The sequence below is a fragment of the Agrilus planipennis genome, unplaced genomic scaffold, assembly GCF_000699045.2.
Source record: "Agrilus planipennis isolate EAB-ADULT unplaced genomic scaffold, Apla_2.0 scaffold7, whole genome shotgun sequence".
Taxonomy (NCBI): domain Eukaryota; kingdom Metazoa; phylum Arthropoda; class Insecta; order Coleoptera; family Buprestidae; genus Agrilus; species Agrilus planipennis.
This window is the reverse complement of record NW_020439340.1, coordinates 671,003-686,787: the sequence shown is the minus strand read 5'-3', so window position 1 is coordinate 686,787 and position 15,785 is coordinate 671,003. Positions and strand designations below refer to the sequence as shown.

General features: G+C 36.5%; 1 protein-coding gene across 5 annotated transcripts in view; it reads left to right on the top strand.

Annotated features, from left to right (window-relative positions):
* LOC108734207 (mushroom body large-type Kenyon cell-specific protein 1) overlaps positions 1-15,763 on the top strand; it is a 44,474-nt gene extending 28,711 nt beyond the window's left edge. For 4 of the 5 annotated variants that reach the window (XM_018465649.2, XM_018465651.2, XM_018465652.2 and 1 more), the window contains exons 2-4: positions 1,734-2,128; positions 8,260-8,681; positions 12,867-15,763. In XM_018465649.2, coding sequence (XP_018321151.1) covers positions 1,734-2,128; positions 8,260-8,681; positions 12,867-15,210 — 3,161 coding nt within the window. In that variant the 3' untranslated portion in view covers positions 15,211-15,763. The remainder of the gene's footprint in view (positions 1-1,733; positions 2,129-8,259; positions 8,682-12,866) is intronic. The other variant, XM_018465650.2, reaches the window with a different exon arrangement.
* Positions 15,764-15,785: the final 22 nt, after the last annotated feature.

Sequence of the window (15,785 nt, the reverse complement as noted above, 5' to 3'; positions counted from 1 at the left end):
AAAAAAAATATTTTCAAGCGGGTGGAGGTGGGGGATCGAAAGAGGGTGGTCACTTGAACAAAACCCGATAACCTAACCTAACCTACCCTATTGATAAAGATATTTAAATAATGTTTTATATAACTTTCTCAATATTTTTATGTATTTTTCATTAGTTTTACCTTTGAGTATTGCTTAAGAATGACTATATAAATATTTACATGCCTAGAAATGTATAAAAATTGGCATATTTATTAACTTTGAACTCTCATAACTTTTTATGCGGGTGAGACCGCCACGAACTTTTATGGTACAGTGAAGGGAAGACCTCCTCTTTTGATCCCCACCAAAGGGGGTGGGGGCCATTATCTAGACCTTTACCTCAAAAACTGTTCCATATGCTGACAAGGTTCGTTTCAAGAGACCTGAAGAAGTGCGAAGTTATCGAATTTACGATCTTATTAATAATCAGTAAATTATTATAATTTGCCAAGATTGTACACACTTTGTTTTCTATCTAAATCACAAATGCTTCGGATTGGTTCCCACCAACTCTGCTGATGGCATAATCGCAATTTCTCAATATTATACATTATTATCATATAAGATAACCGAAAACGTACATTAACAGCACCTCTTTTTACAAACTCTAGATAAATAGTACTTGTGAAAAATTAGAACAATAATTATCAATTAATTAAAAAGAATAATAGATAGGTAACGTTCTTCTGATAAGGAACACCTGTGAGTCAATTAGTTTTATTTTATTAAATTCGTCAGCTTCTATACGATGAATCACTTCTTAAGATTCGATATATTCAAACCGATGATCGGCGGCATACCACCGTCATTACTGACACCTTATTTATTTTTATACAAATGATATACAAAATGAACAAATAAAAGAATTCGTTCTTTGTTCTAAAGATTCGAGATAACTGGCCTGCACCAACTACAATAATTAAAATGAAAATAATGTGGTAGCACTTAAATAAACAATTGCCGAAGTAACATAAACAGATATAGAGTCTACATAGGTAATTCGAGATAGGTGTCCCCTGTTTGCTTCCAAAGCTCAATCAATTTTCGTAACACTAAGGTGACAATTATGCAGGGTGAGTTTAAACATCTTTAGTAAGAAGTGTTTGAAGTTACTATAACATGAAATAGATTCAGTGTAGTAATTGTAGCGTCTGGTTTAGTTTGATTCTTAAGTCTCTTTAATATTATTGTGTCGAGGAAGCTCAGTAAGAAGGTTTTCTCAAGACTGTGTTGAGGATTATTTTAAAATAACTACGCCTATAACAGCATGTAATATTCCAATCCATAAATAAAATCCATTCGATGGACTTTCTGTGTAAGTACGTGTTTTATTTCAAATGAGAATATGACTCTTTTGTATATATTTTATGTGCCTATTCGCTGACATATCGCGGAGTAATTTTAGCACCTAAATTCGGTTTCATTTGCTGACAGTCGCATATTATTATTGTTTCCCACAAGCGACGGTTTATTATGTGTGTAGAGGAACTGTTGTTGAAAATATGACACTACCTAATCAGCGATAAATAAACAGGAGTCGAACGTATTGTTTTTAGTGTTTTGAAACAAGAGGCTTGCACTTTCAGTTCCCAAAATACAAATGAGACTTATTTGAGGTATTACGGTCCGGCCGGGTGAATTAGGATTAAGTTAATTTAAATATAAAACGGCTTAATTAATGGAAAAAAGAATGTAGATTTTTTTTGTTACAGGATTGGAAAGAATCGCTGAAGAATTGATGGGTCGAAGGAAATGGAAGGTATATCAAGAGTCGATGTACAGGAATTATTTGCAGCCGATAAACAACAACGTCGAGAAGTCAAAAGCCGTTGTCCAGCAGGAGTACCGAAAGGATTTAGGGGAGGTGCCTTTTACCAAGTTATACAAGGCCGAAAAATTAGAACAGGTAAACGATTACGCGCCATCGTTGGACGAAAAACTACGAAAAGACGAAGAAGTCGTTGCAAGTGCGAAATACAAAGTCGACGAAGACATCAACAACAAAAAGGTGGAGGAACGGTTAAAAGACTGGATACCAGAAAGCAAGTGCTACTTCTGTGTAGACGGCAAACTGGATAGTGAAAATACGATAACGCACGGGACTCCAGTAAGTTTCTTATCTATCTATAAGTATCATCAAGTACTCTAATTTTAATGATATAGGCTTTTATTTTTACAATTCCCTAATAGATTTCTTAAAGTTTTTCCCTAAATCTTGAGTCATAGGAGTAGAGGTAGACCTACTGTTTACAAATATAGTTAAGGGTATGTGGAATGTGGTAGCTTTACGAAAATTATCCCAGGATAGGAAAGAGTGGACGTGTCCACCCAGTCTTAGGGCTGATAACGGCCGTTGAAATACAATTTCTTTGTCACAGTTAAAGGAAATTATCTATCTTTGTAACTCATCCCTACATTTTTAAGTATATTTAACATCATGTCCCATTTAACATTGTCAAAAGCTTTTTCTAAATCTACAAATCCTTTGTACGCATTTTCTTTTTCCTATCGTTTTCTCTATTGTTACCCGTAAAGCTAGAATGGCCTCCCGCGTTCCTCTATTTCTTCTAAACCCAAATTGATCTTTCCCTAATATGAAGATTGGAAAAACTTTGGCGGTTGTTGTAGAACAAACAGAATAGCTCAAAACCCCAACGCCAAAACAAGACACTGTAGTTGTCCGAAGCACTTTTCGGTAACAAAGTGCTTCGGACAACTACAGTGTCTTGTTTTGGCGTTGGGGTTTTGAGCTATTCTGTTTGTTCCTTCCCCTAATAGTTCTTCCGATCTTTTTTCATCTTCCTCTGTACAATTCTAGTTAAGATTTTTGACGCATGGGAAGTTAAGCTAATTGTTCTAAATGTCTCGCACCTATCCGCGCCCCTCTTTTTATGTATGGTTACCACCATGTTCCGTTTATAATCCTCTGGGACTTTTCCAGTCTCGTAAATGTGATTAACTAACTTAAACATACGATCTCTAACCTCTTGTCCTGCATGTTTTATAATTTCCCCCTGTATCCTATCTACACCTGGCGCCTTATTATTCTTTAAGGTTTTTAATGCTACATCGAACTCTTCTCTAGTTATGGGATAACCAAGCTCATCTATCTCCACACTATCTTCCTTCTCTAATATATCTCCTAATTTATGACCTGCGTATAGGTTCTCTAAATATTCTTTCCATCTATCTGCCTCTTCCTCATTTTCTATCAAAATGACCCCTGCCTTGTTTCTTATATTATTACTACTGTATCCTACATCTCTAAAATTCCTTTTAATTGTATTATAAGCCTCATCGGTTTTACCTACCTCAACTTCTACTTCTTTATAGCTTTATATCTTTTTTGCCCTTCTTCGTCTGTCCTGTTTTTGTATTTCCGCCTTTCTTCTATTAATCCTACAATCTCCTTTGTTATCCGGGGTTTCCCACTTTCGTTTTGTTTAAGATCTAGTATATCTACAGCTATCTATTATATCGACACTAAATTTTAGTGAAAGCTATTCATCAAAAATTATCGCGAAATTTGAAAAATTATGACAAAGTGGAACGTGATATTTGTATGGAATGCAAAACGACCATGTTTACATAAAGTTCGAAAAAGTACGTGATCATTTTTATGTTATTGTCGGATTACTTAGTAGTCATGGCTCACATAAATGGCGTCACATTATGTGAAACGTCTTCGAGATGATTTAAATATTACCATATCTATAAGTATGTACAACGTACACTTATGATTAAAAATCGGGTAAGAGGATTCCAAGATCTTTACATTTCCTTGGATTCTGTCGCGTTCAGTAACACAATTTCGAGAAAAACATACCGTTCCCAAGTCTTGACGCCTTTATGATACGAAAAAGAGTTACGAATTAAAATGCATCCCTTCGTTCCTTAAGCTCGCTTGAGATTTAGATAACAGGATTAAACAGAAGGATTTGTACCGTATTGAATGTTCACCCTCGGATTTCCCGAAAACTATCAGAGCATCTCGCATCTATCTAACAATTCGTGAAGAAGTTTTTCTTTGGTTGCGTGTCTCGACACAGACATACTACCTTTTTAGGCGTTTCCATGACGTGTTTCTAAAACTTTCGTTACTTATTTGGGTGTTTCAATCGCCATCGTTAGAACACTCGAGTGTATTCTTAGACGCGTCATGTTCAACGGAGCATTGCAAGAGAGCAAATTTAAAAACAGTTTTCGTGGTGCATTTGAACTTCCGCTGAAATGGTTTAGCGGGAGAGCTCGGGAGTAACAGCAAAAATCCGAAAGTGGCACTAATCAGAAGTGCATGGAAGCTGCTTATTCCTTTGTTGTAGCCTTTGAGATTTGCGTTAATTATTGTAAGCAAAGCTGTGTCTCAGTAATGACATAAATAATGATAATTCCGAAGTAATTTACCGCTCCAGTCCTTGTACCAGCTAATAGGACTTTGATGTTGGAACTTCTGCAGCTGCTAACACATAATACACGTACGTATACACATAAACAAATAATACACACATTTGCTACGTAACACACCCTTAAACCATCCCGTTTATACATTCGTATTGTATCTGTATATATAACGACAAAACGCGAATTCGGATTGGACACAAAATACATCTTCATTTCGAATTAATAATTATATTTGATGACACGAGTGTATAAATACACACCATAGTCACAAATTTTGTCTAGGGTGTCTACAAAACTTTAGATTAGGAAGCAGTATAAAATCTCGTCTCAATTTGTGGTAATAGCGCTCGCCCTTGTGTTGCCTAAAGACTTTATTTATTTTATATGCTTTTTGTGGCATGGCTCGTTTCACACAATAAACCAATTCAAAACACCCCATTAAATTTATTTATGGGCCTCTGCAATAAATTGGATTGATTATTATTTACAATATATGTGGATCGAATTGAGTTATGAGTGTACAAATAAAGTATTCCTGAATTCGCCTTTAATAGTATTAGATATACGCAATTCAGAATTTGTGGAAACTTATTAAAGATTTAGACATTTGCATTAGTAATTACTGACAATTATACAAATTCAAAAATGTATCATCAACATAAGGCCTTTAATCCTAAGACTGATTCGACATGTATCTCTAATACTTCTTCCTTAGACCAATCTTTGCATTTCTCGAAAACTAGACCAACTGTAATCTCAATCTACCTCTATACCTTTTACGTCCTGCTTCTATTTGTAATGTGTCTTTAAGTGGCCCTTCATGTCTGAGAGGGTGTCTTACCAACCTGTTTCGCCTATTTTTACGGATTTCCATAACTACCTCGTACTTTTTCTAATACCTCGTCCTCATTTCTAACTTTTTCATCCACGGTCTTTTCAACATTCTCAAACGCATTCAACTTACCTTACTAACTTTCAAATGCAGTGTTTAGAGCAAATTAAATGCACTATTGACTGGTAGCTAATACCACCGTAGTAAAATTCTACTTGCATACCCATTACTACATTCAAATATAGTTATTCTTTGGTGGTATTCAAGCTAGGACAATACATGAATAAAATTCAGTTGTTGTAAGCCCGTTGAATGTTTGAGTACCAAAACTTTCGTCTTTATCTTAGTGATTTGCATAGAAATGCATTAAAGGAATGTGGATTGGGCTACAAGCTCAACATTTACCATGATCCTTTCTCATGACATTTCGTAGTTGCACACGTCAGACATAACATTAGGCAGAATCGATAAAATATAAGTAATAATTTGGTAGGTGTTAGGTATTAGGTATTACATTACCATTTCATCAGTAAGTAATAACATTTTTGTTTTTTATTAGTCGTTTTCATGAAAGATCCTTTGTCCTTTCTGATCAATTTAACTCACAGTTATATATTTTGTTCTTAAACACCCGTTACAATTTGATACATTGCTATAAAGAGTGAAATCAATGCTTTTTTATAAGCCATTTATCGTCGAAATCGCTCAGATTTCTTGTTAGTGAAATTTACGGTCAAATTCTGATACACGTAAAGCAGGGAAGACAGGACTCGCCCATGGGAATTGTAGCGTTTTACTGGAGCTATAACCATTGAATATATTCATGTATCTTTTCATCATCATCATCATCATAAGGTCGTCAGTCCTAAAACTGGTTGGACACGTACCTCCATTCTATCCTATCCTGAGCTTAACTTCGAATTTTCCTAAAACTAGAATAACCCACATCCTTAACTATTTGCGAACAGTAACCTAACCTAGGTCTACCTATACCCCTCCTAACTCCTGTTTCTGCCTCTAATATGTCTCTGACTAGACCTTCATACCTGAAAGATTCATTCTCGCTAATATTAATTAATATTCATATTACTTTCAATAAGATAATAATCTATCTCGATAAGTGTGTAGAAATATTCCTTTTTGGGGTAACGAATGAGAAAACATTATCAATATTTAGCCTAAACACTATTAGCTGTCCCATTTTTCGTAAGCACCACACCCTGTCCCATAAGATATATTTGTTAAGAAAGTTTGTCCTTGTTATTAAGCGTTACATACTCGAGCAAAATTTTGCAATAACACCACACGATGCCGTTCAGCTCTACTTCCCAATAGAACAATATTTCCTTGATGCTTACAGAACCGGCGACATTTTCAACAGCTTACCCGGAAAAATTCAACGATGTGCAATACAAATTCGCTCATTTTCGCACATTTCGATCTTTATAATGGCACACTAAAATTTTGCAATCGAGCACCTTTCTCAGAACTGAATGTTACAATTATTTGCATTTTTATATCGACTTGCAATGTCGCGTCATGCGACACTGTACATATAGTTGCATCGAATTTTAAGAAACAGTTTGTAATTACAAACCAACAACTTTGATGAATCAACAATTACCTATTTTTTTAACGGAAGACTCAAAAAGACTAGTATTCAAATGATATTATAGTTCTGACTGCATGCAAATTATAGGTAAGTACCATGTGATCGTAATCATCATAAGGTCCTCAGGTCTAAGACTGCTTCGATTTTTTTATATCTTGACCTAATCTACGCATTACCCTAAAACTAGAACAACCCAGCTTCTCAACTATTTGTGAACAGTAATCTAATTTAAGTCTACCTCTACTCCTCTTAGCTCCTATTTCTGCTTCCAAGTAGCTCTTTATGTCTAAAAAGGTGTCCTACCAACCTAGCGCCTATTTCTTATTGACTTCCACAACGCTCTCTGTTCTCCTACCCTTTGTAATACATACCTCATAATTTCTAACCTTCTCTATCCTGAAAGACTATATTTCAAATGTTTCGCCGCGCCCTAGCCCACGTTTTCTACCCGTACAGAGCCGTGCTCCAGATATATGCCTTTAACATTTTTTTTCGAATTTCTACAAAAATTAACCGTTTTCGAGCACAGATTTTTTTGTCTGAAAGGCAACTCTACCCTGCCCTATCCTCTATTTTATATCTCCACCATTCTGAATTATTTGATGACTCGCTAGATACCGAAAATCAACCACTTCTTCTAATCGTTCGTCTCCTATCTTTATAGTCGCCCTTCCCCTACTTTTTCTGCCCTTGCATATTAATATTTTTGTTTACTTTTATTTATAGTAAAATTTACAAGGACTAGTTAATAAAAATTAAAGTAATAGAATAGATGAATGATCAAGAATTAACAGAAACTCAAAATCTTTTGAATATCTTTTATTAATGACCACGAAACTAATTAAGCATCTAGTCCATGTATCACCACATAATTATTTATCTACTTTATTTATTTCAATATCACGATTACCATTCACCTAGAAATTAGTTCTGTTAAATTAATTGAAATATTGGAAATATTTTCGCTTAATTGATCAATAAAATTTGACCCAACGAGCCAATTAGTAGCTCATGTGGACAGATATAAAAGGCCTGCTAGAAACTCAACGTATTTAAGGTAAAATTTTTACCATTTAGATTAAATATACATAATGCTCTAAAATAGTACGCTAAGGCGTAGCAAGCAAGGTGGAATTCCTCAACATACTAGGGTTACCATTTATAAAATCAGTAAACCAAGATAAGAACCTGAAAAAACCCGGGCTTTTGAGGTTAAAACCTGAAATTTTTTTGGCGAATGTTTTTATACTTTGCCAGACGAATAAACATGATATTTCCCGAGTTCAAATTTTTAATTTCTATTGTTGTATTGGTTACATATATCAGATTGTTTTAAGATATCGACAGGTTAGTTCCTTTAAGATTATGTAAGATTTTATTTCTATTGTTTCAGAGTCCCCGGCAGTCGGACTCAGATTCTAGTTATAGTCAGAGCGATACGGAAGCACCTCCAACCCTTACTCCAGCCACGACCCCTGGCGTAGGGCCAAACAGCCACCAGGGCAACATGGCGACGATAGAGAGCGTAACCTCCATGGCAGCTTTAGCTTCGGCAGTGGCGGCACTGTCGGGTAACAATCCCGTCGCGCCCAGTCCACATCTCCCCTTTTACCCGCCGATGCCCCGTAACTGGTACCTGGCCTCGATGGCCAGGAGCTTTCAAACGGAGCGCAACATCGAGGCCGAGAAAACGGCCGGCGAACAACCACTAGATCTCAGTTCGAAGGGGGCGAACACCACAACTAGCAGCCCTGTAAATAATAACGTAACCCCCAATATAAGGCTACCGACACTCGATACCAAACAGATATTCAAGTAAGTACCATATGCCGCTTCGTTTTCTGTGGTGACATTTGAGAAGTACGATTTCGTTATATTACCTCGTTTAGTTTTAAATATTTCACGCTAAAGGCGCTATTTAGTCTTATTTTCATCAACTCCTCAAGACAATTGTCTTTTCTACACCTTTCAGAAAAAGGGTAACATTTGAAATACCTACACTCATACTTTTGATCCGAAGATTTACATTAAAAACTTGATCTGTTTCTGATGAAAACAATCGCGACAACAAGGTAGATTATGCATTCTGATAATTGAATGCTTTTTCTTACACACACCTAGTTAAAATAAAACAAATGCTTATTTGTCACTTACTCCAGCATGTGTACAACATATTTTTTACAGATATAAAATTACAATGAAATTATTAATTGTTATCGTGTACTCGTTGAAATATAATTATTATAGGTTTCTATTTGCTATTATTTATGTGCAGGTAGGTGCGTAGTTTTTTTTTTTTTTTAATGATAATTATTTAATTGTATTAATTGTTTCTATTATTTATCTAACGAAAACAGCAAAAGAAAGATATACCTCAAAATTTACCTACATACAAGTACATACATATTCTACCCTGTTTTCAAGATAGAAACACAGGGTAAGTAAGTAATTCCTTACCTTGGAAGTTATGATGAGCTTTCATTCCTAAAATTACGAAAAACCGTACTTTCGGGTTAGGATAAAAAATTGTATACGGGTGTCGGGAAGAAACAATTACGACATCCCTCATTCCCGGAAGGGAATTCCGTAGGTTCTTCCCTTGATGCGTATAATGCAATACACTATTTTATATAATTGTATAATAAAGCTGCATTACCAGATTTTGTAATGCGATATCTCTATAGGAATGATACTAATACGCCAAACTCCAAAATGAAACAGTTTGGAACAATTTTCTACTAATAACTAGGAGAATGGGCTTAAAACAGATTTTGAATAATAAATTTATTCACTTACCTTAAGTTCTTGTGTTCATCTCTCCTCGCGGCAATGGAACAAAACGACAACGCGACCTGAAAAAAAAGAAAACGTTTTTATGAAATCTATTAGTCTGTATTTGTGACCATATCAAAAAATTTAACGAAAATATAGGTTCTAAATTAAAAATATAAGTGAAAAGGCGACCTAGTAAACTTTCTAAAAATTATTCACTGAATTTTCCCTACTTTTCAGTGAATATTCTTCATTCTTCACAGTTACAGATTTGTAAATTAGTTAATATTTAATTGTTCCAATTAGTGAATTGAAAATACTAATCTCGAACCAGTGGAATTAGTAAAAAATAATGTACACAAATTCAGAATCAAAACACGTAACAAATGCTGATTTCACAGTGAAATAGATTGTTCAGAGGTCAGAGTTTCTCAGTTTAATCTCACTGAGAAGGTCAATTTTTCACTGGTTCTACTTTTAGAAAGATCAAAAACAGAGCGTTTTCGTGAAAAATCGCAAATGTAACTTCTACTAAGTATTTATACATATTTTAACAATTGTTTTCCAACAATAATATCCCGCACTATGGGACTCATGAAAAACATTTTTTTTATGAGCTTTTCAATGGGTACCTGTATATGTACCAGAAAAGAATTGGAGCAAAATCTAAGGTACCAACAAGGGAAACTTAGGCGAAGTTTGGTGTTTGTTTATAATAGGTGATACAATTCTGAGTTTTTAACTATGTTTTGTTTAATTGGAACGAGAATTATTAATAATTGTTGCAGTATTTATAGAATTTTTTTGGATGCAACTTGTACTAATTGCAATAATAATTATAAACCGGTTGTGAATAAGTGCTTTATTTACAGGAAACAACGGTTGATAAAGTAAACAATTAATAACTAGCCTTTTGGAAAAATATCGTTTGCTAAATTAATAGTTGAGTATATTGACATCAATACGAGAGCTCCTCCGTCAGTATAAAGAGGTCAATGATATGAGGACGACTGCACAAAAACAAGCAAAAATGCATTAACGCGGCTGCATTTTTCTTGAAACAAATAATTTTATCAGTCAAAACGTTAATTATCTACTAAACTAGGACAGTTTAATCTAATTGTAAATTTATTTTTTTCATAATTCTGGAAACACTTGACACTTATATCGTATCACGAACTCGCAAACGAAGTCGTTGCAGTTGCAACATCTTTTCATACCACAAATACTTCAAAACTTTAACATAATTAGCAAAAACAATATTTACATATGTACCACATTTATATATACATACTCCTTCACATCATAATCTTGCCGAAGATATTCCTTAAAGAATTGTAACTAATCCAAGTAAATTTCTGATAAATAATAAAAATATTATCGTAGCTACAAGAAACCTTCACATTAACAGTTCAAATTTTACGATTACTTGGATATGTCTAGCTACTTTAGGTATATGTAAAAATGAGATATCTTGAAAGTACTTAAAGGTACCAATTATATTTTTGCTTTTAATTAAAAGTTGAAGTAAGTTTGTACCTTAAAGTGGGTAACTAAACGTCGTCTTTGCAGTAGTTAATGTCTCGTCTTATCCTTAAGAGTTTTCTAAAGTTTGTTAAAATATATTAGTATAGAGTTAGAACGTCTAATACGATAAAATTTTCGATTTTCTTTCTTATCCGAACTCTGCAATTTATTGGTCTGTTTTGACCATACATTACCAATGTCAGTAGTCACAGGAGTAAAAGTGTCGTCAATTTAAACAAAGTTTTTACACAGGTAGGTATCGTAGCTACGCACACTTATACGTTTACGTGTAGGAATAATAAAGTAGAAAAGTTTTTTTAATAGGTAAACGATCATGCCGTATATATTAATGTTAATTTAATGAAATGACAGTGATAAGAAGCAAGTAAAACGTCTAAGTAAACAAAAGGAATGCATTGATGCGTTGCATGGTCGATATAAATCGACATTGTTGTGCATACAAGCGACAGTCTCCCTATCTCAAAGCAAAAAAGGCTTTAGAGGTCAATCACTCTAAAATGTAGTGCATACGATCTATTTATTTTTTATATCTGTACGAACTTTATTTGCCCAGTGATATTGCATCGTAGCGTGGTGCGTCTCTCGCATTTTCACAATTCTGGAAAATGGAACCGCATCGTAAGTTTAACCCTTTAGCATATTTTAAAATATTTTTTATGTACGTATACAAAGTGCTTTTGTCAAAAAATATTGTTCTATTTCGGAATTCGTTTTTCGATAAATATGATAACTTGGTGCCTGCATAAAATATAGTAAGAAATTACGATTTTATTATAAAAAAAAACACCTGGTGTCGATAGCATTTCCTTTTTTTTTTCGTTTTGTTTCTGCCAATGTTTGTTTGCCGGTAATACAACTAATTATGGTTCAATTTACGATAACAACCGCTTCCTCCACGTAAATACTAAATGCGAGGTCAGTAATATTTATATACCTATTCGTTGGTTTTTTTTATCTCCAAATTGTTGTCCTTGTAAGGTTTCACGACAATAGAAACAACTTTTATCGGGTTGACGCGTGTTTTTCTACAGACTGTGTAGGTACATCAATAAAACAGAAAAAAACAATATGTCGATACTTTCTCGATTCCTTTTATCTGAAAATCGTTTTACTTCAAGCAACAATACTCCGAATAAAAATTTTTTTCTTTACTTTTTAAGTTTTCTTTTGCGACTGCTGATTTTTCAATTTATCGAATAAGAAGTTAAATCTTTCTGTTTGAAGCATTGGGGGATGATTTCTATAGTTGTACCTTTTAGAGGGTTAGAAAATAATAGTATTATTATTAAGAAATTCCAGTTAACAAAATAATGACGATCGACCTCCAACGGTGAGAAATAATCATTAAGCAATCTGCATCTGCGGTCAGGCGGACACATAATATGCACAGACATCACATGCATAAAATGACATCTCAGAAACAATATCGGTCCGTTTCCCATAGAGTTTAAAAAGCCCAACTGGGACAAGGCCAAAAATGCTCCGGAGATAGCGTACTCGTATGCATATATTCTCTGATTGCTTTAACCTCATCCTAACTAGGTCTCAATCGAAACCGCACGTCTCAAATGTACACGCACAATACAGATAAATAAATATAGTATTCTACCGACATTATACATACATATATTATGCATATTATGTATAAGTTTGCGACATCTTATACAACTATAATTTTAGTTCTGATTTTAGAGCGAAGCCTCGAATGTCAATAGCAGGGAGAAGAACGTACACCGAAGACGAGCTCCAAGCTGCGCTAAGGGACATCCAGTCGGGCAAGTTGGGAACCCGACGAGCCGCCGTCATATACGGCATTCCCCGTTCGACACTCCGGAACAAAGTCTACAAATTGGCAATGGAACGAGAACGGGAGTCCCATTTGAACACGTCGACGCCACTGAAAATTGACGAAGAAGAAAACATAGACGACGAAAAAGAATTATCCGGGGCCGAAGAAGAGAAAGAGGTCGAGAAAGCCCTCCAAGCTCCGCTCCTTTCGATGGCCGACATCCTACGATTTTCCACCCTCGATAACCAAGAAGCTCTCAAACACTTGTTGCAAAGAAGCAAAGAAGGTCATGACGTTCTGACCGGTCTGGAGCACAGTGCGATGGGACCGTACATTCAAAATCTGATTCTGGCCAGCGGGAATCTATTTCCCGGTCAAAAAATCGTCCCCGAAAGCGAAACGACAAACCCATTACTACCGGAATTTCTCAAGAGGATGATGGTAGAAGACCATTTCAAAGAGCAATTGATACGGAGCCAAACGAACAACGGAGAAAACGACAAAATAAGCAGGCCGAGTCCCTCGAACTCGGTCCTGGCGCGCTCCGAAAAGTCCAGGTCAGAATCGGACATGGAAACCGACGAGTCACCTTCTAATGTGATACTTAAAATTCCGTCCTTCAAGCCAACCACGAGTAAAAATGGAACGGAGGTGTTAAAAACAGCAACAACAAACTTAGCAGCAGCAGCAGTAGCAACAGAACCGAGTGTAATTGTTTCGCCGCCGATCGCGAAAGAATCCGCCTCGCCGCCAATTCTGCCGGGACGTGAAATGACGCTGAAAGACGTCAAGGACGTCGTAGCAAGGACTATATGCCAAAAGTTTCAGCAAACGCCCGAACCGATGCGCATCCCTCACATGATGGACATCGACTATAAACGGGGCGGATTCACTCCTCCGATGTCTAACATTCAAGGCATGAAAACGCAGCAGGACATTGCCCGACCCTATCAACCACCGCCGCCTCCGCCGAAACCAACTCAATCCACAACCTGTACGACCACGACAACTACGGGGGGGAAAGGAACGAGGCCGAAACGCGGTAAATACAGGAACTATGACAGAGACAGCCTGGTAGAAGCAGTCAGAGCGGTGCAAAGAGGGGAAATGTCCGTGCACCGGGCTGGCAGCTACTACGGCGTGCCACATTCCACATTAGAATATAAAGTCAAAGAAAGGCATCTGATGAGGCCGAGAAAAAGGGACCCGAAACCGAATCCAGTAGACGAGAAGATCGCTTCTTTGAAACAGAACGATTTACGAAATGCAGCCGAAAAAATGAAAACAACTGTGATGAAACCGCCGCAAACGAAATTTCCCACTTCACCAAACGGTATGAAACTGCCAATTTTCGATCCCACCATGACTCCTCTAGGGTACACTCCGCCACCTTTCCCTTTCTGGCCGCATCCCAGTTTTCCACACATTCCCATGGATTACGGTCGTAGTCCTTCAGCTACTTCGTTTCCACCGAACCCTGAACAATATTTTGCAACTCAAATGATGCAAAAATTACAAGAAGACTCGAACAAGACTCAAAACTGTAACGTTCCGGCGTCGGCCATCAATTCGATTCCCAATTTGCCTAAAAGTGCCAGGCAAATGGCGGAATCGTTACTCGATAGCTCGGGAACGAACGGATCATTCCTGGACGGCATCATAAGATCCAGTTTGGAATCAGGTGTGCCGTCGTCAAACGACGAAACGTCACCGAAAGACGAGAAAAACTTAGCACCGGAAAACATGTCGAACAAAGCGTTGCTCGAACAGTTATGCCGTAACAGTAGATTAACGCCATTAACAAAACCGAATCTGACGGAATCAAACAGCTCAACGGAAGAGAACTTTCGTAAGAACGCGAGTCCGCTTAATTTTAGCAGTACAATGAGCGACGAACATTCGTCTGGTAGTGGTTTACACTCGAACCAAGGTGGTCGCACCGATCGCGAATGTTCTCCGCGGGGAGACCATTCCGACGTGCCGACGATAGAGCTCTCGAACGATTCAAACGAATCCACGACGACGGATCAACCGCGCAACAACGGGCAAACTCAGGAAGAACGGAAAACGATCCCAACAGCGAGAATTTTTCTGAAACAAGAACTGACAAAAGTGGAGAACCTCAAGCCCGAGATGCTGGTCCGTTTTCGTGACGCATTGCACGACGTCGACCGGAACGGTACCGGAGAATCTGCAACAGGAAGTGCCTCAGAATCGGATGCGGCTCAAGACTGACATCAGGTTAACGTTTGCGCAAGGTTTTTATACTGAGGAATCAACATTCCTCGCGGTTATATTGTTGAAACGTTTCCAGTTCGGAAACTTATGGTTGTTGTCACAAGAGGTCGATGACGGTGTTTGTTGATTATTATTATGATTATTATTATTATTATTATTATTTGTATTGTTTCTGTTGCAGTTAGAATAGTGAATTTTAAAAGAGCGTTCTGTTTGCGGAACTTTCCACACCGAATCGACTCGACTTGACTGTTGATCGAACTTCTCTCCTTGCTTTCATCGGTAAGTTTTTCAAAACATAAAGTATTTAGATGCCCGTCCCTCTACAGAAAACAATACGTATTTTTTCCATTGAAATACAAATACTAGGGACAATCTTTAAAGAATTCTACGAAAAATTAAAAATAAATTAGTTTTGGTATTAGACCGTTAACATTCGTTAAAAATTAATTTTTCGATTCTCTATTACAAAAAGAACAGCACCGATTGCTATCCAGAAAGTTACTGAAATACCACCGAAAGAGCGACGCATTTATACTAAAAAAGCGCCGAAACAGCACTAAAGGGATACT